The sequence below is a fragment of the Schistocerca cancellata genome, chromosome 2 (assembly GCF_023864275.1).
Source record: "Schistocerca cancellata isolate TAMUIC-IGC-003103 chromosome 2, iqSchCanc2.1, whole genome shotgun sequence".
Taxonomy (NCBI): Eukaryota; Metazoa; Arthropoda; class Insecta; order Orthoptera; family Acrididae; genus Schistocerca; species Schistocerca cancellata.
In genome coordinates, this window is record NC_064627.1 from 426,005,520 (window position 1) to 426,029,438 (window position 23,919).

At 38.6% G+C, this 23,919-nt stretch overlaps 1 protein-coding gene across 1 annotated transcript in view; it reads right to left on the reverse strand.

The window, feature by feature from the left end:
* LOC126161888 (anoctamin-4-like) overlaps positions 1-23,919 on the reverse strand; it is a 312,156-nt gene that overhangs the window by 269,478 nt on the left and 18,759 nt on the right. The window contains exon 2 of the mRNA XM_049918028.1: positions 15,824-16,087. Within this exon, the coding sequence (XP_049773985.1) occupies positions 15,824-16,087 (264 nt within the window). The remainder of the gene's footprint in view (positions 1-15,823; positions 16,088-23,919) is intronic.

A 23,919-nucleotide genomic window follows, 5' to 3' on the forward strand; every position in this document is an offset into this window, starting at 1 on the left:
AATCTGAGTAGACCTATTAGATTGTTTGCAGATGATGGTGTAATTTATCGTCTTGTAAAATCATCATATGACCAAAACAAATTGCACAATTATTTAGATAAGATATCTGTATGGTGCAAAAGTGGCAATTGACACTGAATAAAGAAAAGTGTGAGGTTATTCACGTGAGTACTAAAAGAAATCAGCTAAATTTTGATTACGTGATACGTCACACAACTCTTAAGGCTGTGAATTAAGCTAGATACTTAGGGATTACAATTACAAATAACCTAAAGTGGAATGATCACATAGATAATGTTGTGGGTAGAGCAAACCAAAGACCGTGATTCATTGGCGTAACACTTAGAAGGTACTACAGGTCTACTAAAGAGACTACTTACACCACGCTTGTCCCATCCTATTCTGGAGTATAGCTGTGCAGTGTGGGATCCGCATCAGGTGGGACTGACAGATGACATCATAAAAGTTCAAAGAAGGGTGGCTCATTTTGTACTATTGCAAAATAGGAGAGATAGTGCCACAAAAATGATACAGGAATTGGAGTGGCAATAATTAAAACAAAGGCATTTTTCATTGTGACAGGATCTTCTCATGAAATTTCAATCGCCAGTTTTCTCCTCTGACTGCAAAAACATTCTGTTGTCACCCACCTGCATAGGGAGAAATGATCAACACGATAAAATAAGAGAAATCAGAGCTCGCATGAAAAAAAATTAAATGCTCGTTTTTCCATGCACCATTCAAGAGTGGAAGAGTAGAGAGACAGCTTGAAGGTGGTTCACTGAACCCTCTACCAGGCACTTTACTGTGAAAAGCACAGTAATCATGAAGCTGTAGAAGTAGACATTAAACAGAAACAATGGGAATTTTTTTCTAAAAATTGATAAAAGAGTTTCTTGGATTCCAGAAACAAATTTGAGGAATGATGCAAAGGAGAGGAAAGAATTACTTGAAATTTTGAAAGTGAATGACATAAATGAGGAATCATGGTTAAATATTTAATAGAGTTGTAATAAAGGTAAAAAATCACCACTCGTACAAGTAAATGATGATGTAACTGCTTCACATGCAGAGGTAGAAGAAGTTGTGAGTCTGTTAAAAAATATGAAGTCTCCAGGGAAAGATAGGATACACAATGAATTACTGAAGCATGGAGGACATCCACTAACTGTACAGTTAACCAAGTTGGTTAACAATGTTCTAACTGGTAATAAAATTCCAAATGAATGGAGAACTAGTTTTACACATCTCATGCACAAAAATGGAGATATGAAAGACCCTTCCATCTACAGAACGATAAATCTGTTGAGTTCAGTTCTTAAACACATAACAAAAATAACAGGAAATAAAATAAAAAACATTACAACCCTTGCAGAGGAGCAATATGGTTTTAGATCTAGTAGGTCATGCAAAAATGCAGTATTCATTCTTAGACAGGTTGTACAGAAGTCCACTGAATATAACTGAGCAGCTTATCTTCTGATTTATTGATTTACAAAAGGCTTTTGATAGGATTCTGTTAACAGATGTGGTAAATCTGCTCTACAAGTGGGGGATTCCTTCCAGTTTAATAAAAACAGTTGAAGACATTTATTCCAAGAACTATAGCGTACATTCAGGAGAAAATTTATTCCAGATTAACTAGCTACATAGCAGTTAATAGAGGTGTTAGACAAGGTGACTCTCTGAGCTCACAACTTTTTAATATAATTGTGGACAAGTTGATAAAGAGGGTATTGGCCGGTAGTGGTTATAGAATGGGGGACAAAGAAATAAAAATCATTTGTTGTGCTGATGATGCAGTTCTGCTGGAAATCAATGAATATAATCTGCAGAAACTTTTACGTATATTTAATGTGACAGCCAAAAATCAAAATATATTCATATCCACTCAAAAAACAAAATGTATGACCTCATCTGTAGACCCATTTACATGCAAACTGGAAGTGGATGGAAAAATTATTCAACAGGTAATGACATTTAAATATCTTAGTATGAAATGTGCAGCAGCGGAAATGTTTAAAAAGAAATTAGAGAAGAAGCAGCAAAAGCAAATACAGTGACATGGTGTTGAAATGATACCATTTGGAAAAACCAGCACGCAGAAAAGATGCAAAGGCAAGAATATACAAAACAATAGTGAGAACAATTATACCATATGTAGCTGAGACAAGACTGGAAACATCAAAAACTAAAAGAGTTTTCAAAACCACAGAAATGAAAATTCTGCAGAGGATTGCAAGGAAGACACTGTGAGACAGAGAGAGAAGTGAAAACATTAGAAAAGGACATAAAGTGGACCTTATTAATGAGCAGATACATAAGAGAAAGCATAAATGAAATGAACACATAGACAGGATGGATTTAAAGACTGAAAAAAATTGTAAGAAATAAATTACCAGCTGGTAGAAGAAATATTGGCCATCCAAGGAAAAGATGGTGTGACAACCTCAGAATAAACTGAGGGATACAGAAGGAAACAGGCAGGAGAAGAAGAAGAACAACAACAACAACAACAACAACTTTGATACCTGAGCTGTTAAGCTGAGTGTATGATGTTCTCACAGTTGTATGCCCTTGCCGTTGGATGATTGACTGATCTGGCCCTGTAACACTAACCAAAATGGCCTTGCTGTTATGGTACTGCGAACCGCTAAAAGCATGGGGAAACTACAGCTGTAATTTTTCCTGAGGGCATGCAGCTTTACTGTATGATTAAATGATGACGGGGTCCTCTTGGGTAAAATATACCGGAGGTAAAATAGTCCCCCATTCAGATCTCCGGGCGAGGACTACTCAAGAGGACGTCGTTATCAGGAGAAAGGAAACTGGTGTTCTACGGATCGGAGCCTAGAATGTCAGAGACCTTAATCAGGCAGGTAGGTTAGAAAATTTAAAAAGGGAAATGGATAGGTTAAAGTTAGATATAGTGGGAATTAGTGACGTTTGGTGGCAGGAGGAACAAGACTTTTGGTCACGTGAATACAGGGTTATAAATACAAAATCAAATAGGGGTAATGCAGGAGTAGGTTTAATAATGAATACAAAAATAGGAGTGTGGGTAAGCTACTACAAACAGCATAGTGAATACATTACTGTGGCAAAGATAGACACAAAGCCCATGCCTACTACAGTAGTACAAGTTTATATGCCAACTAGCTCTGCAGATAATGAAGAAATTGATGAAATATAGGATGAGATAAAAGAAATTGTTCAGGTAGTGAAGGGAGATGAAAATTTAATAGTCATGGGTGACTGGAATTCGATAGTAGGAAAAGGAAGAGAAGGAAATGTAGTAGGTGAATATGTATTGGGGCTAAGAAATGAAAGAGGAAGCTGCCTGGTAGTATCTTGCACAGAGCATATCTTAATCATAGCTAACACTTGGTTCAAGAATCATGAAAGAAGGTTGTATACATGGAAGAACCCTGGAGATACTAGAAGGTTTCAGATAGATTATATAATGATAAGACAGAGATTTAGGAACCAGGTTTTAAATTGTAAGACATTTCCAGGAGCAGATGTGGACTCTGACCACAATCTATTGGTTATGAGCTGTAGATTAAAACTGAAGAAACTGCAAAAAGGTGGGAATTTAAGGAGATGGTATCTGGACAAACTGAAAGAACCAGAGGTTGTACAGAGTTTCAGGGAGAGCATAAGGGATCAATTCTCACAAATGGGAGAAAGAAATACAGTAGAAGAAGAATGGGTAGCTCTGAGGGATGAAGTAGTGAAGGCAGCAGAGGATCAAGTAGGTAAAAAGACGAGGGCTAGTGGAAATCCTTGGGTAACAGAAGAGATACTGAATTTAATTGATGAAAGGAGAAAATACAAAAATGCAGTAAGTGAAGCAGGCAAAAAGGAATACAAACGTCTCAAAAATGAGATCGACAGGAAGTGCAAAATGGTTAAGCAGGGATGGCTAGAGGATAAATGTAAGGATGTAGAGGCTTATCTCACTAGGGGTAAGATAGATACTGCCTACAGGAAAATTAAAGAGACCTTTGGAGAAAAGAGAACCACTTGTATGAATATTAAGAGCTCAGATGGAAACCCAGTTCTAAGCAAAGAAGGGAAAGCAGAAAGGTGGAGGGAGTATATAGAGGGTCTATACGAGGGCGATGTACTTGAGGACAATATTCTGGAAATGGAAGAGAATGTGGATGAAGATGAAATGGGAGATATGATACTGCATGAAGAGTTTCACAGAGCACTGAAAGACCTGAGTCGAAACAAGGCCCCGGGAGTAGACAACATTCCATTAGAACTACTGACAGCCTTGGGAGAGCCAGTCCTGACAAAACTCTACCATCTGGTGAGCAAGATGTATGAGACAGGCAAAATACCCTCAGACTAATTCCAATCCCAAATAATGCAGGTGTTGACAGATGTGAAAATTACCGAACTATCAGTTTAATAAGTCACGGCTGCAAAATACTAACGCAAATTCTTTACAGACGAATGGAAAAACTAGTAGAAGCTGACCTAGGGGAAGATCAGTTTGGATTCCATAGAAATATTGACACATGAGGCAATACTGACCCTACGACTTATCTTAGGAGAAAGATTAAGGAAAGCTACGTTTCTAGCATTTGTCGACTTAAAGAAAGCTTTTGACAATGTTGACTGGAATACTCTCTTTCAAATTTTGAAGGTGGCAGGGGTAAAATACAGGGAGCAAAAGGCTATTTACAATTTGTACAGCAACCAGATGGCAGTTATAAGAGTCAAGGGACATGAAAGGGAAGCAGTGGTTGGGAAGGGAGTGAGACAGGGCTCTAGCCTCTCCCCGATGCTATTCAATCTGTATATTGAGTAAGCAGTGAAGGAAACAAAAGAAAAGTTCGGAGTAGGTATTAAAATCCATGGAGAAGAAATAAAAACTTTGAGGTTCACCGATGACATTGTAATTCTGTCAGAGACAGCATAGGACTTGGAAGAGCAGTTGAATGGAATGGACAGTGTCTTGAAAGGAGGGTATAACACGACATCAACAAAAGCAAAACAAGGATAATGGAATGTAGTCATATTAAGTCAGGTGACACTGAGGGAATTAGATTAGGAAATGAGACACTTAAAGTAGTAAAGGAGTTTTGCTATTTGGGGAGCAAAATAACTGATGATGGTCGAAGTAGAGAGGATATAAAATATAGACTGGCAATGGCAAGGAAAGTGTTTCTGAAGAAGAGAAATTTTTTAACATTGAGTATTGATTTAAGTGTCAGGAAGTCGTTTCTGAAAGTATTTGTATGGAGTGTAGCCATGTATGGAAGTGAAACATGGACGATAAATAGTTTAGACAAGAAGAGAATAGAAGCTTTCAAAATGTGGTGCTACAGAAGAATGCTGAAGATTAGATGGGTAGATCACATACCTAATGAGGAGGTATTGAATAGAATTGGGGAGAAGAGGAGTTTGTGGCACAAGTTGACTAGAAGAAGGGATCTGTTGGTAGGACATGTTCTGAGGCATCAAGGGATCACCAGTTTAGTACTGGAGGGCAGTGTGGAGGGTAAAAATCGTAGAGGGAGACCAATAGATGAATACACTAAGCAGATTCAGAAGGATGTAGGCTGCAGTAGGTACTGGGAGATGAAGAAGCTTGCACAGGATAGAGTAGCATGGAGAGCTGCATCAAACCAGTCTCAGGACTGAAGACCACAACAACAACAACATGCCCTTGCTATCTGGATGATTTCTGGATGTCTGATGGTGTATCTCTGGTCTCATAGATTCTGCACAGCAACTTGAACAGTTGTTCAATTCCACTTCTCCAATGATTTTAAAAATTCTGAAGAAATCTTAGCTATCATTTTCTTCTTGTTTGTTTGTAGGTATTCCAAAGCTCTGTCAAATACTGGCTCTAGTACTAGACCTCTTATGTCTCCAAAATAGATGCTCATTTCTTCTTCTATCCTGCAGAAGACATTTGATCACCCTAGTTGATGTCTTCAGTGTACTCTTTCCACCTATCCATACATTTCTCTGCATTTAACACTGGAATTCCTCTTGCACTCATAATTATGATGTATTTGCTTTTAATTTCCCTGAAGGTAGTTTAACATTTTCTATATTGTGAATCTGTCATTCCAATAATTGTTTCCTTTTCAATTTCTTCATATTTTCCCTGCAACCATTTCATTTTAGCTTCTATGTACACTTTTACATTAATTTGATTCTTTAGTGATGTTTACTGCTACATTCCTGTATTTTTCTGAACAGTTATGTACTTTGTTTTTTGTTGATAAATTTATTCCATTACACATTTGCTAGCAGTTACTTTCCGTGTAGCTATAGGGGTTGAACAAAATATAGAAATACTTTGATAAAAGCATGCTTGAACATAAATGCAGGTGCCAACCAAGCTGTAGGTTGCACTACTGCATTTAACCATGAACAGTATCTGTGCAATGTTCACACTGTACTGCAAATGTCAGTCTTGATCAAAACAGTGTTCTGTATAGTTGTGAGTGCTTTATGTTTGAGATAAGTGAATTCAAGTGTGGACACATTGTTGGTGCTTGTATTGTGGGTGTTTCCATAAGCAAGGGAGATGAAGTGTTTGGTGTTTCAAGAGGCATTATATAGAAGGTTTATACCAAATATGAGGAAAGTAGAACAACATCATCCACTAAGTCACAACACAGAAAAAAGAGTGTGTTTTGCGATCATGACAGACAGTCACTGAAGAGGACTGTGACAAAAAATACGAGAATGACAACTGCATAAGTCACTGCAGAACTGAATGTCACATTCAAAAACCCTGTCAGCACTGAAACAATATGAAGGGAGCTCCATAATCAGGTAACTGCAGAGCGATATGAAATTACCAAACCACTGAACAGTGATTTAAATACCTGTAACAGGAAAGTGTAATGCCAAAGCCATAAAACCTGGACTATGGAGCAATGGAAGAAAGTCATTTGGCCAGATGAGTCTTGTCCATACTGATTCCAACTTATGGCTGAGTAGATGTACCAAGAGTGAAACATGATGGGCGTTTGGTGATGATCTGGTGAGCCATATTGTGGAATTCAATGGGCCCGATGGTTACTCTGCACTGCATTACTGCCAAGGATTATGTGACCATTTTGGCTTATCATGTCCATCCCATGGTACAATGTTTGTTTCCAAATGGTGATGCTGTATTTCAAGATGACATGGTCCTGTTCACAAAGCTCACATAATCTAAGACTGGTTTTGTGAGCACAAGGATGAACTGTTGTATCTCCCCTGGCCACCACAATCAGGAGATCTCAATATTGAGCCCATGAGGTCTATTTTGGGGAGGAGGGTGTGTCATCACTGTCCACCTCCATCATCATTACCTGAACTTGCCATGTATGAATAATGGTATAAGATTCCCTTGAAAACCATACAGGATCTATGTTTATCCATTTTAAGTTGACTAGAACCACTTTTGAATGCCAACAGGTTTCCTACACTCCATTAGACATGGTACTGTGTGGTGTTTCAATATTTTTAATCAACCCTTGTATGTTTGTTCATTGAGATTCTGTGATTGTCCTTTTAATGCACATCCATTCCTAATGAACTGCACTTTTTGTTGCAGTATTCATTACTGCATTATTTGCATCTTCAGAGAACTTTAAAACCATTTTCTCAATCATAAATAGTTTAGTGTCTCACTTCTTTTCAAACAGATGCTTCCTGATGATTCTCTTAAACTTCACCTTCGTCTTCATCATTACCAAACTGTGATCTGAATCTACATATGGTGTTATATGCCTTACAATCCAGTATCTAGTTTTAGACTCTCAGGTCCACCACGAAACAATCCAGCTGGTATCTTGCCATGTATCAATATTCTTTCCACATACACCTTCACCTCCTGCAATTCTTAAACAATGTATTACAAGCTGAATTTTATGGCATAATTCCAAGAGTTTTTCTGTCCTCTCGTTTCTACTACAGAGTCCATATTTTTTCACATATTTCCGTCTTCTATCCTTCCACTAGTACAGCATGCCAATCTTCTATGATTACTGCATTTTCATATCTCTTTACAAACTGTGTCACCCTTTCAATGTTCTGACATATTCTCTAGCTCTGTTCATCTTCTGGATGTGACGTGGGCATGTATATCGGAACTACTGTTGTTGGTGTCATTCTGTTGCAGATTCTGATGAGCATAATCCTGTTACTGAACTGTTCACAATAGCTCACTCTCTACCCTACCACCCTAATGACAATGAATCTTACTCTCACCATACTACACTCCAAATAAAAAAAAATAAAAAATACCACAATGAAGGAATTATCAGAATGGGATGGAAATAGGTAGATGTGATGTACACCTACAGATGAACTAAAGATTACAATTTAAAAAAAAAAATTGAAAAAATTGGATGGTTTATTCAAGAGAAAGGGTTTCAAAAATTGAGCAAGTCAGTAATTTGTTTGGCTCTGATTGACAGAATTGTTGGAAGTGCTCCTGAGGGATATCATGCCAAATTCTGTCGAACTGGTGTGTTAGATCCTCAAAGTCCAGAGCTGATTGGAGGACTATGCCAATAATGCTCCAAAATTTCTCGACTGGGGACAGATTCAGCAACCTTGATGGTCAAGGGGTAGGATTTGGCAACCATAAGATATGCAGTTGGAACTCTTGCCGTGTGCTGGTGGGCATTATCTTGAAGAAGTGCAAGCCCAGGATGGCTTCATTGGTCATTGGGGTTGTTTGAAGTGAGACTCATTACTGAAGAGAATTCTACTCCAGTCAAGGAGATTCCATGCCAAAGATGTGTTTGGAGATGCCCCAGACAGCACTGAGATGCTGACCTGACTGTCACTCACCCTATTGCCTCACATCCAGGAGTGTTGGTCTGGGATGCCATTTCTTCTTCTAGCAGAACCCCTTTGGATGCATCAGTGATATTCCACATCCTATTTTGATGGCTTTCATGGCAAGCCATCTTGGGCTTACATTTCAGCAAGATAATGCCTGCCCACACACAGCATGAGTTTCTATTGCTTGTCTTCATGCTTTCCAAAACCTACCTCAGCCAGCAAGGCCACTGGATCTCCTCCCAGTAGAGAATATTTGAGGCATTATTGGCATGGCACTTGAACCAGCTCAGGATTTTGTGTATCTAATACAACACTTCGACAGAATTTGACATGATATCCTGTATAAGGGCACCTAACAACTTTGTTAATCAATGCCAAGCCAAATAACTGCTTGCATAATGGCCAGTAACATGTAATTGACTTTCTCAATTTTTGAACCTCTTCCTCTACAGTAAATCATCCAATTTTCCAGAAGTTGTAATCATTTATTTGTCTGTACATGAACATCACATCTACTGATATCTGTCCCATTTGGATAATTCCTTCATGGTGCATGTTTTATTGGATTTCGATTTATTTTCTGACCAGTGGGCCATGGCTAACTTGCTGGCTGATCTGAAATCTCTTTTAGGAAATACTCAAATGAATGTGGCTAAGGTTTTAAAGTTCTGTGACTTGTCCAATGTTTTTACCGAGATTTTAGTGTGAGAGTCTTAATTTGTTCACAGGATATTTTATGTAAATGGCCAGCCAGTGACAATTTCATGTGGCATCCTTGATGCTCCTTTCTCATTTTCGTTATTTTCTATTTTCTTATACATCATTTTGCATCTTTTCCCAATTTCTTTGCATGTATGCTTCCATTTTACTAAATTTGTCCTCATTCATTTCTTTTAATGTGTGCCAGGGCGCTGATGACCTTGACGTTAAGTGCCCATAAGCCCCAACACACACACACACACACACACACACACACACACACACACACACACACACACACTCCAGCAGCTCAGACTGAATGCAACTGTCACTTGAAATGAATGCAACAATCTGGAGTAGGAGGAGACACGATAGCAATTTATGGGTGGAAGCTGAGACATGAGCACTGTCTGGCAGAATGTGCAGGGACTTGACTGCCAACAGGAGCAGCATGGAGGTTGTGGGGCAGGTAGGTGGGGAAAACAAATCATAAAAGGTGAGGAGCAGGGAATGATGGGCAGGTGCACTGTCAGAGGACGGCACACAAAGAGGGTGGGAGATGAGAATGAGAAGGAGGTGACAGGACAGAGGGGGTGGAAACTGTCAGATGGAGGATGTGGGGATGGTATGTTGCCATAGACTGAGGACAGGATAATTAAGGGAGTGGAGAGTGTGTTGTATAGATAACTCCCATCAGTGCAGTTCTAAAAAGCTCATGGCAGAGGGTGGGATCCATATGGCTCAGCTAGTGAAGAAGGCACTGAAAACAAGCACATTATATTCAGATGCATGTTGTGCCACAGGGTGATCTACTTTGCTCTTTGCTACAGTTTGGCCATGGCCAGTCATCCTTGTGGAGAGCTGGTTGGTTGTCATACCAATATAGAAATCTGTGCAATGATTGCAGCACAGCTGCTATATCATACGGCTACTCTCACAGGTGGCTCTGCCTCTGATAGGGTAGGATAAGCCAGTGACAGGACTGGAATAGGAAGTGCTGGGAGGATGAATTGGGCAGGTCTTGCATCTCGGACTTCCACAGGGATGCGATCCTTGTGGCAAAGGGTTGGGATTGGGATTGGCATAGGGATGGCTAGGATGTCGTGGAGGTTGGGTGGGTCATGGAACACCACATTAGGAGGAGTGGGAAGGATCTTGAGAAGGATGTCCCTCATTTCAGGGCATTATGAAAGGTAACCAAAGCCCTGGTGAAGGATGTGGCTCCACTGTTTCAATCTGGGGTGGTACTGGATGATGAAGAGGCACTCCTTTGTGACAGGTTCTCAGGGAGTCATGGTAGTACTGGTGGTGGAAGGAGAAATGGCATGGGAGATCTGTTTCTGCACTAGGTGTGAGGGATAGTGCCTGTCCGTAAAGGCCTTGTTGAGACCCTCTGCACACTGGGCAAGGAAGTTCTCATCACTACATATACACTGTCCATAGGTGGACAGGCTGCATGGGATGAATGTTTTCGTGATAAAGGGATGACGGCTATCGAAATCCAGGTACTCTTGGTGGTTGGTGAGTTTAATGAGGACAGAGGTGTGGATGGTGCTGTCAGAGTTGAAGAGTGCAACGTCAAGGAAGGTGGCACACTGGGTTAAGGAGGACCAGGTGAAGTACATGAGAGACAAGGAGTTAAAGTTGTGAAGGAATGAAGACTGGGGGTCTTGGCCCTGAGTCCATATAATGAGGAAATCATCAAGGAACCCAAACCAGACTATGGGTTTGACATTGTGGTAGACTAGGAAGGTCTCCTCCAGGTCGCCCATTAACAGGTAGGCATAGGAGGCTCCCTTGCGGGTACCCATGCCTGTGCCACAGATTTGTTTGAATACCTTCCAGTCAAAGGAGAAGTAGTTGTGAGTTGAGATGAAGTTAGTGAGGCGTATGAGTCACCAACTCTCCATCACCCCCAGGATCACTATTCATCACTGTTGACACCACCTCCCTATAGATGAACATCCCTCATACCCACAGTCTTACCGCTACTGAGCACTGCCTTCCCCAACATCCTTCAGACACCAAACCCACTACCTAACTCCTCACACGTTATCTACCTACCAGAATAATTAAAGGAAGGAGAGATCATCTTGGTAAACAGACAATATCAGGAAGCTTCTCAAGAGAGAGTATCTGCTGCACAAACAGATTCATAACAAAGCATATACATGCAGATAGACAGATGTTAAATGAATTGCACTTGGTTACCAGTAGGGCAAATGCAGGAAGTCTTCAGTAGCTACCAGAGCAAAAATTGAAATAACAAACAGGGAAGTGAAAGCCAGAATGTAGAGTTCTGTCTTCTAACAGTCCTTCTGAAAAAAAAAATCAATGAATGTATCGTCATTCAATAACCTTATCCATGCTAAAACAAGTGCTATGGTAATGAGTACTATAAGTGTTGGAAAGCAGCTTAAAATGCTGAAACTCCACAAGGCCCCAGGGTCAGATGTATTCCCTGTCAGTATTCCCTGTCAAGTTCTTTACAGAATTTGTGAGTGAATTAGCTCTGCTCTTGACTGTAATTTGCTGTAGATCCCTTGAGCGCAGAGGTACCCTTTCTATGATTGGAAAAGGATGTGCAACACATCCACCTACAAAAAAGGAAGCAGAACTGATCCCTAGAACTACTGTCATATATCACTCATATCTCTATATAGCTGAATGCTGTGACACATTCTGAGTTCAATTATTATGACCTACCTTTAATATAATAACATTCTCCATGGAAATGAACTTACGTTCTTCACTCAATATCCTCAAATTTATAGATAGAAGAAATGTCATGATTTTATTTTCCTTGACTTTCAAAGGTTTCAATTTAGTATCATGTCAACACCTTCTAAGGAAAATCCAATCACATAATCTCTAGTGTTTTCTTGGCATGAGTGATTAATGGTGCTCTTTTAGGTGATATTTTGATAACTAAGCCAGTTATCTTCTACAGATTCTGCAAATTATGTTGTTACTTGTACTTGTTGCCTAGACTCCAGCTATTGTTGGTCTTGTACTGCCCTATAGCACAGTTTGACTTCAATTGCCCACTATGCCTTTTGATGCTGTTTTGTTTTTCAGAGCCCACACTGGTATTCTGTGAAACTATTAAAATCCAACCAACTTATGACTACATTGAAATCTGTGGACAGGCATGACAGGATACATTATCCTGGATGAAGTGTCATCTAGAGACACTGAAGCAATATCTTATGTTATGTATTGATGTGTACATTTATTTTACACATTGGTGACTTAGTTTGTAGTATTAGCTGCAATTACAAACTTTTTGCGGATCATGCAGTTATCTATGAGAAAATTCTGTTACAAGTCTTTGTGTCAATATCTATATACATCAAGTTAAATGACCTAATGGCAAACTATGTTTCTCTGGTAGAATACCGGGAAACTGCAGTTTATCTAATAAAGAGACTGCATACAAATCAACAAAATAGCAGCCTGGTGAAAGACCTACAATCAGTTTAACCTCCCATCAACATTGAAGGCATTAGAGATGATCCACAGAATGTAAGATTGTTGTACCCTTTAACCACTGAATTAACAGAATGCAACTGAAGTTTGTGATTTAGTATGAATTTTTGTGGGCAATGGTGTGTAGATACATAAAGTTAAATGACCAAATGGCAAACTTTGTTTCACTGGTAGAATACTGGGAAACTGCAGTTTATCTAATAAAGAGACTGTGTACAAATCAATCATAGAGTTTATACTTAAGTATTGCTCGAGTACATGGGACACATATGATATTGGACTTTAAAGGGATACTGAGCACATACAAAGGAGGGTGGTACAAATACTCACAGTCCTCTTTAACTGAAGAGAGAGGGTAAAATAAATTTTAAGAAATTTGAACTGGCAGATACTCGAACAACGACACCTCTTTCCTCTCAAGAATTGCTTAGAAAACTTCAGTGCAGAAAGAACAAATATTCTTCAGTTCCATATGTATCCATCCCAAAGAAATTGTACAGATAACAGATAACAGACTGTGAAGTACACCAGTCATTAATTTTTTCTTCTGTAGCCTAAAATTTGACATCTGCCAAAAGAATGTTGTGACTTCATAGTCAAATGCTTCAGTTCATCATGGCTTCACAGTCAGATGTTTCAGTTCATCACAATATTTTCAGTGTTGCTTCTGAAATGATAGGTTTGCTTCAACAAAATCCATTCTGAGATTAAAATTATGGATGACTTGCAGTCTTACTTTGTAAGGTACATCCAAACTTTTTTGAGAACATTTCCTTTTCAAAAAACTTTAGATAATGGCATTACCAAGGTAACACATCTGAACTCCTTCTTACAGAGAAGAGTAACAATGGTACACTTTTGCACTTCTAGATAAATGCCTTTTGAAAATGGTATATTACATATGAGACAACATAACAGCTATACCATTAGAATCAACTTTTAAAAGCTTGCTGGAAGTTATTGTCAACTATGAGAGTTTTTGAGGGACATAACTACATTTTCAGTGACCATGGAAGGCATTGTTGGGTTAACTTGAAATAAATTTCTTGCTTGTGACAACTTTCTTGTATATAATTCATTGTGTCTTTAAAGTAATCTTATTGATTTATTCTCTTATGTTAAAAAATATCAACTCAAAATCACCATAACCATTAAATATTTAGGAATATATGTCCAGAGAGGTTTATGGTTAAATAACAACATAAAACTAGCTGAAGGAAAGTCAGTTGCCAGACAGATCCAATGGAAAAGTTCAAAGAAAATGTAAATCATCAACAAAGAAAGCTTCTTAAGAAATCCTGGTTTGGCAACCTTTATACTGTTTGGCAATCTGGGACTCTTACCAGGTAGGACTAATACAAGAGGAAGATAAGACCTGAAGAAGAGCAGTACACTTTGACATGGGTTTGCTTAAAAATCAAGAATGTGTTTCACTGATACTAATTAAAACTCCAGTGACACACTCTACAAGAGATATATAGTGCATCTCAGAGGCCTTTTCTGTTAAAATTATGAGAGCATATATTCCAAGAAGTCATTTAACAAGTTACATTATCTCATGTAACGTTCACGATGAAAAAAATCAGAGAAATCTTAACTCATACAGAGGCTTATTGATTGTTCTACTTCCCACACACCATTCATGAATTGATAAGAGAAGTATTGTCCACCACATATCATGAAGTGACTTGTGAACTATAGATGTAGATTTTCATGCTGTAATTATCCATAATAACTGTTACAGCATTAAGTCAAGTACCGGCACAACAGTCTGGAATGTTAGAGCAAAGAGGGCTGTGAAGAGGACGTCAGCCAATAGCACACTAACCAAATCCTCTCTAAGATGAGAATGTGATGGCAGAACCCTCTATGTGAAGAGAACTTAAGTGGTGCACCCAACCAGCTGTGGCCCAATTCTACAGAAGTGTCAAGACCAGCATCTACAGTACTGCTTCACTTGTATAGGAATTGTACAACTGAAGAGATTCTTATTTGCATGTCGCTCTTTACTTGCGACACATCTGTTTAATACTAAGTTAGGTATCATAGTCATTTCTTTCTGTAATAAAATACATTAAAACAATTTGTTTGAGTTGTCTATAGATCCGAGAAAGCAGGTTTCCTAGGCACCCCATATTTGATGAGTAGGTAGGATCCAACAATAACTAATCATACAAGCAAGCACATCTCATGCACATATGACCTTTATCTCTGTCCACTCCAGTCAGAATGCTCTGGCCAAAAGCTCAAATATATATCATTCTTTTTCTTGTGCCTGTCTGTAACTATATGTGACATCTTTATGTTGAGGAGCGGTCTATCCTGTATTAACTGTCCAGTGTATTGTTTTAATTTTATTCTCAGAATGGTTGATTTTGGACTAGATTTGAGACTCATCCAGAACAGTTTTAATTTATCACATGTAATCCACAGATCACATATTTAATCAAAAGTAAAATAGATGTACTTCTAATCCTTTCCTGAACATGCACACTGATGTTAATTTGCAGCTTTCTTAATAATACAGTATGGCTAATACCTTGGTTTAATATCTTGTAACCAGGTATTTCTTATGACAGTCAATTGTTAATGACACATGGAAAAGCGATTTCATTTGGCATACAAGCAATTTATGATATTCATTAGTGTACTAATACAGTAATTATTTTTATTTGTACATAATGCAGAGTTGTGTTTTTGCCATGTTATTCAACATTAATTTATATATGCAGACTAGTCATCATATAACACAGGAATATGCTGTGACCTATGCCTAAATGAAGGAATTAATATTTTGTTAATTTTTATGAAATAATAATACCAAAAGCTTCCCGGACTGCAAGACCGATAGGTGTTGGATGCACAGCTGCAGCACCACATCTTGATGATCTCCGTTGTTGCTGAGTCTGTTGTCTTGTAGAAGGTGTTGAAATATCCCGTGAACCATCACCAGTTTCTCTGCTGTTTCTCTCACTATTATGGTCATAGCTCACAGTTGCACTGTTCGATCTGCTAGCAGTGTTACTACCAGCTTCCACTGTCGCTATGCTAGCAATACTTTTTGAACATTCATCTTGCTCTATCTCTGTAAAAAAATGCAGTTGCATGAATGGATAAAAAGAAGTTAATCATTTTCAAGAATTTATAATAATCAGCAGTTGTATTGTTTGTGCTACAATTTGTTGTCGCAGGATGCTTCTTCCTGTCATAAAGTAACAGAAGACTGTATTAGCAGACATTTCTCTGTTGTTTGCTAATGAATTTCAATAAACTGTCTACATCTGCTTATAGATCTGGCACAACTATTAGCATAATTGCCATTTGCCATTAGCAAATGAGTCACAGGAATGTGGTTCTTTAGGAGGGGTTCAATGATTTATGATTGTGATCTGTCCTTGGTATGCTGCTGCTTGATATATATATAGACACAGGAAAAAACACACAAATTTCAAGATTTCACAACCACGCAGACATATGTGCCTGTGTCTGTATATGTGTGTGTGTGTGTGTGTGTGTGTGTGTGTGTGTGTGTGTGTGTGTGTGTGTGTGTCTATACCTGTCTCTTTTTCCCCCTAAGGTAAGTCTTTCCGCTCCCCGGATTGGAATGACTCCTTACCCTCTCCCTTAAAACCCACATCCTTTCGTCTTTTCCTCTCCTTCCCTCTTTCCTGATGAAGCAACCGTGGGCTGCGAAAGCTTGAATTTTGTGTGTGTGTTTGTGTTTGTTAGTGTCTCTATCGACATACCAACGCTTTCGTTTGGTAAGTTACATCATCATCTTTGTTTTTAGATATATTTTTCGCTGTGGAATGTTTATGTGACTTACCAAACGAAAGCGCTGGCACGTCGATAGACACACAAACAAACACAAACATACACACAAAATTCTAGCTTTTGCAACCAATGGTTGCCTCATCAGGAAAGAGGGAAGGAGAGGGAAAGACAAAAGGATTTGGGTTTTAAGGGAGAGGGTAAGGAGTCATTCCAATCCCGGGAGCGGAAAGACTTACCTTAGCGGGAAAAAAGGACGGAATGACTCCTTACCCTCTCCCTTAAAACCCAAATCCTTTCGTCTTTCCCTCTCCTTCCCTCTTTCCTGATGAGGCAACCATTGGTTGCGAAAGCATGAATTTTGTGTGTATGTTTGTGTTTGTTTGTGTGTCTATCGACCTGCCAGCACTTTTGTTTGGTAAGTCTCATCATCTTTCTTTTTAGATATATTTTTCCCACGTGGCATATTCATATATATATATATATATATATATATATATATATATATATATATATAATGTTAAAAAAGTGTCAAATCTTTTGAGGCATGATGGAATTCATTATAACAACAAAAACACTTCTGATAAACAAGTGATCAAAAACACACATACATTCTGAGATGTGAACATTTGTTCACAGGAGAGATTGAAAGATATTTAGTTTTATATATAAGCATAGTCATTGCATTAGTGGTCCATCAAGAGTTGAAAGAGTGTTTTGAGGCATTTCTGTACCACAGTACTCTAGAACACAGTGGTCTTATCTAATAAGTAGTCCTCAGTCAGTAATTTAGTTTGAGTTGTGCTGTACCATATTTGCAGTCAGTTAGTGTGTCTCATCATAATGCAAATTACTTTTAATTCCGGAAATGTGACATGGTGTCTACCCTACTTACACAAATTACTTCACTTTTATATTTGCTGTTGTTGAATCATTTCTTAATACAAATAGTTCAGTATCTCATATTTTCTCACTTGTTAGCAATGGAAACATACTACTTCACAAATAATATGGCGTATATTATTTTCTGATATAGTTTAGCAAATGAAAATAGCCTGCAAGCCAATGCCCTCTATGCTGTAAAATATCCACATTCCAATGCAACATCTGATGAACTGTTCTGCTCACTGTTCCATTGTCCTAGGGGATCAGATTTTCTAGCACCCCAAAAGGTGACAAGCCAAATGTCTGTTTACCTGATATGGGGACGTATACACCACAGTTACTGTAAAAATTCCCAGAACCAATGTGCAACAATTTAAAGCAATATTTGTGAACTAAGCTACTGCTTGCCCTGTAATTTTCTAGGGATGAACCAGCTGTTCTGTACATGGAGCACTGTACTTCTTCCAGTATCCTACAACAGTTTTCACTATTCAGAATGTGATGAGAGTAATGAGATGGGTTTACAATTTTTATTTGTTTTATGTTACCTTTCTCATGGAGAGGCTGAACTTTTCTAAGGTTTTGGAACTCTGGGGAAAAACCTTTATTAAAAGACTCATTTGATTTGTACAGTACTGAAGGTAAGCATCACAGCAGTGTGACACAAACACACACTCACTCATTAATCAGCAAGACAAGCATGTGCATATGCTATTTTTTTGCTATTGTGCAGTCTGAAGAGGAAGTAACTGTCAGTTCTCTGCTACAGTGTTGTATGACAGTGAACAAATGAGTGACAGTGATGATATAAATGGCTGTGATGAAATTATTGTCACTTGTGAGCTGCTTGATGTGGAGGTAAAGAAGAAGAAAAGACAAGTAAAAAGTTTCTGGGTGTACAACATATACAACAAAAGATACCATTATGGAGAATTTCATGCTCTACTTATAAATCTGATGGGAAATGGTACAGAATTTTTTTAGTATTACAGAACAACTCTTCAGAAATTTAGATATCTTTGTGACTTAATTTTGCATATCTAACCAGACAAGACACTTCATTCCAAAAGACTACTGGACCAAAGGACTGGCACATAAGATAAGTATTTTTCATTTTAACTGAGTAATTATATTTCACAGTATGTTACAAATTTAACTGAACTCACTTTAAACATTTTTATTTACTTAGTTTTTTATATTTCTTTTTGCACATAGTCATCAAATGATGACTTTTGCAAGTATAGTGTTCCAAAGGTATGGTATGTATAATATTTTTGTACAAAGGTTTAATACAAAACATATTTAACTTCAACAGCTCTCTTTTGAAGCACCAGTATTCCGTTCAAGTGCACATCAGCACACACTCCCATAGCTCTAACCCATAACTTATAAATGGGAAAATCATCCCATAGTACACTGTTTTTAGTGTTTTATTACATACAATTTTGGACAGTTGGCTAAGAAATCACAAGGCACTGTTTATTTTCCTGGTTTCCCACTGAAGATAACTGTACAGTTGCAAACCAAGGAATTTATAGTCTTCATTGCCTTTATACAAAATTCCACAAACATCTCCTACCCACCTGAGACACAAGCTGTCTGCTTTGAACACAGTAATTGTGACTTTGTGGTATTTACTGTTAGGCCTTGGCTACTAAAATATTCAGTCACCTCAGATATCGCATATATGAAAGAAATGCACATTCTCCTCATTGTCTCCATAAAACCATAGAGAGGTGTCATCAGCATAAGTAATTATGTGGGAATTAGAAGGCTGTATAATACCATTTGCATACACAAGAAAAAGAAATGCTCCCATTATTGACCCCTGCAGCACACCATGCCTCGCTGTTTCAGTCATAGACTGAATGTTGATTTTTCTCACCCCATTTTGATAATTTATATTTGCACATTATTTATGGTTTTTTAGGTGAGTAGACAGAGCTTGTGTTATTACATGTCCTCAGTTTCTGCAAAAGAAGTGCATCGTCAACCAGGTCAAAGGCATTTGTGAAATCACTAAACATATACCTACAGTATGCTTTCCTTCATCTAGATAGCTACAGATTTGGTATAAAAATTTTATTCATCTGCTAAAGCCACCTGTTGCCACTCAGTAGACATCCAGTTCCAGTACTGGTAAGCAAATTCCAAACTTCATCACCAATGAACAGCATCACAACAATGACTGCATTGTTTTCCAACACTCTTTATATACCCTCCCCTGTTGGTGCTGCCACCTGCCACCTGTGAGTGCTTATTGCACATTGGCATCAAACACAGGCAGTCATCACATTGATGTGATTGGACTGTGTACTTGGAGTGAGGCACTGGACCGTATACTTGGAGTGATGGACCGTATACTTGGAGTGATGGACCGTGTACTTGGAGTGAGGCACAAGCTGAAAGCTCAAAAAGGCAGAATGTGTGACTATGCCCTGCACAGAATGAACCGGTGTGCTGTCATGGAAGAAAAATAACCCATTAGACAGCTCCTCAGAATGCTTCGTCTTGACAGTCTCGTCTATAGATTTCAGCTGCATTCTCCTGTGGTGGTTTGCCCCTTATGAACATCATCTGCTACCACCATAGCACAGCAGTCCAAAACAATACCGTCATCCTACCTGACAATGCTCAGATTCTCACCTTTTTTGGCAGTAGTGAAACTACATTTTCATTGCTTTGTTTGCTACTCTGGCATATTTATACACCTAGCACTCATTTGGCATGATTAGGCAGCTGAAGATGTCATCTGGATTGGACTGACACAGTGGCAGTATTTCTGTTGCTGTCTGAGTTCAGTGGGCTTTTTGAAAATGCGTGGGCAGTACAATAAAGAAAGCAAGAAAGGAAACACTGGATGAAGCATTATTCATTTGGTTCAGTGAGAAAAGAGAGCATGGTGTTCTGATATCCAATCCAATACTGCAGGAAAAAGCACGAAACGGCGAACCTCACTTCACGGTCAACCGAGGTTGGTTGGAAAGCTCATCATGGCATATGCCAGCTTTTAGTGATGGGTGAAAGTCTTCTGAGAGATACAGTGAATGCAGAAAAGTTCAAAAAAGAATCTGAAGAAGCCATTCCCTCCAAAAACTTAATACCACATCAGATTTATAATGCAGATGAATCTGTACTTCTTTATAGGATGCTACCAGGACACTGGCTTCCAAATTAGATGACTTGGCAAGGGGTTATAAGAGTTGTAATGATCAAGTTACAACTATGTCTTGTTACCATTTTTGCTTGTAACAATTTTATGACCTTATGTTGCCATAGCCTTTGATTGTATTGATTATAAAAATTCTCCTTAGCAAATAAAAGTGTTGTGGATAAATGTCATCCACTTTGCACTGGTAGAATCTTATCTTCATGATATAAAGAAGAAGGTTCATTAATAAATTCGTTCATTCACTGTGTTTTGTAGATTCATCAAAAAGGAGAATTTCCAGGAGTGTGGGATGAGTAAAGTATATGTTAACAAAAGACAAGTAAATCGTAGGATATTATTACAATCTCTATTAACAATAAATTATCATTATCCTGCTTATGTTATTTGTGCTTATGCTAGCTAAATTTAATCAATAAATTAGGAAGGAAACTTCTATTTTGGGGAAAAAATAAAATATAAAAAAAACAAAAAGTCCTTGGTTAAAATAAATAACTGTTGTTTTCTCTTATTGACATCTTTCACATTAAACTGATTACATTGCTATTTTTTAAGGAAAATATTTACCTGCCTCTGTGGACACTGAGTCTTGTTTACAGCACATTACTACTTTCAAGCATATTCACAATGAACACTGCTACTTGTCTTGTAGCTACAGGAACATTTCAATTTTCATACCTAGATGTTAAGGTAAATAGTAAAAAGAGTGGCTGGAGAGTCATGTTTTAATTTTCTTTTAGACAGGTTGGGATTTTGAATTTCTTACTTTTTGTTAGATGAGGGTTTGTTGAATACCTTTACACCAGAGTGTGTGTCTCCATGTTGAACCTTAAAATAGGATTCAAAGTCAACATAAAAATTATTTTTTTTATTTTTCTGTCTTCTGGTGAGATTGTGTACACCACAGTTCAGCTGAAACTGATTACTGATTATTGATAGCAACAAAAACTGTTAAGAGTAAACCTATTAGGAAATGAATGAAATAATTCCAAGAGTCTCAAAGAGTTGCTAAGGGTCAAAGGATGTAAAATGGAAGCAGTAGATGAGAAGGGAGTGAGACAGAGTTGTATCCTATTCCAAACTTATTCAGTCTGTTTATTGAGTAAGTAGGAGAGGTAAACAAGGAGAAATTTGGAAAGGGAACAAAAGCTCAGAGAGAAGGCTCCAGCTCTCAGCTGACATACACCTGCAGAGCAGCAAGTTAAGTATTAATATTTTTCTGTGTTTTTGTTGTAGTATATTTATTAAATTTCTTGCAGGTTCTCTGTTTATGAGGTTTAATCTCATGTTTTTGTAAGGGTACCTTCATTCAGTCTGTAGTACAGTAATTGCTCATTTGCTTTGTCTTGAAAGCAACTGTCCATTCAATTAGTAAGGCAGTCAGTAAGGCCCCAGCTCTCAGCTGACACATGGCTAACAGCAAGTTAAGTCTTAACTTTTCCTGTGTTTCTGTCAGAGTATATTTATTAAATTTTGTGCATGTTTCTCTGTTTAAGAGGTTTAATCTTGAATATTTGTAAGTGCAAATTTATTCAGTCTGTAGCACAAGAGATTCTCACTGATTAGCCAGCTACATAGCTCATTAATGCATCAGCATGCATTGGTGACACATCAGGAGGGTAGCATGCAGCATAACTACGACAGTCTGCTTTTATAGTGCACTTCTTCAGTTAGTCTTCCTAGCAAGTCTAGGATGTGTGCATTCTGTGTGCAGATGCAGGAGGACCTGGCTGCAGTTCTCGAACAGCTGAATGTGCTTTTGGCTATGGTCAGTCACATTCAGGCTGCTGCCTCTGGGTGTAACGTTGGCAGAAAATCTGGCACATCCCATGGGACATCTCAGGTGTCACTTGTTTTGTCCACAGACTCTGCTTCTGAGGCACCTCATAGTGTACCTGATGTGGTGGATCTGCCCTCACAGCAGGGTGAGTGGTGGATAGTAGCACGTTCGCATCACATGAGTCAAAGCGCAATTGTGGAGACTGGTCACCTGGCCTCATCCTTCACACCCTGAACGGATAGGTGACCACTCCTTCAGCAGGGCCCAAACAGGTACACAGGGGAGGTTTACTAGTTATTGGAAGCTCCAATATTAGGCATGTTATATAGCCCATTAGGCAGAAAGTGTGCAGGGCTGAAAAGGAAGCCAATGTGTACTCCGTATATCTGCCAGGGTTCTCATCTGAGATGTGGAGGTGGCCTTGCTTGTGGCTATCAAGCGTGCAGGGTCAGTCATCTGCATGTTGTGGCTCATGCTGGCACTAACGACACTGATTGCATAGGTTCTGAGGTGATCCTCAGTTCTTACAGGCAGCTGGCGCAGGTGGTGAAGCAGCTGGTGCAGGTGGTGAAGACTGCTGGCCTTGCACATGGGATGGAAGCAAAACTCCCAATTTGCAGCATCATTCCCAGAGTTGATTGAGGTCCTTTTGTTTGGAGCCGAGTAGAGCATCTCAATCAAAGGCTTCATTGTCTCTGTGACGGTCTTAGCTGCAGATTTCTAGATCTGTGTTATTGTGTGGGAATTTGTAAGACTTCCCTTGATATGTCACAGTTGCACTACACAAAGGAAGCAGCTACTCGGGTAACAGAGTACTTGTGGAGTGCACACGGGGTTTTTAGGCTAGGCAGTAGTTTGAGGTGCTGTGATGAACACTCCCAAGTTGATACGCAGCAAGGGAAGTAAAATGGCGTTCAGAATAAAGACACTTCAACTGCCACAATTTTATCCATAAACTGTCAAAGTATTTGTAATAAATTTCCTGAATTTACTATCCTCCAGGAAAGTTCTTGTGCTCAAATTATTGTTGGAACCGAGAGATGGCTGCAACCTGAAGTGTAAAGCTCTGAGATATTTAGCAAGTTGTGGAACGTATTTTGGAAAGACAGATTAGGGGCTATTGGGTGAGAGGGGGGGTGGAGGGGGGGGGTGTTCATTGCAGTTCACAAAAATGTTGTTTCTATTGAGGTTGAAGTTGAGTTTGACAGTGTGAAAATGAGTACAACAGGTGTAGGTGAAACCAAGTTAATTTTTTGATGTATTTATAGCAAACTTTGTTTACGAGAGTTAAAAAAAATCAGTCAAGAAGGCT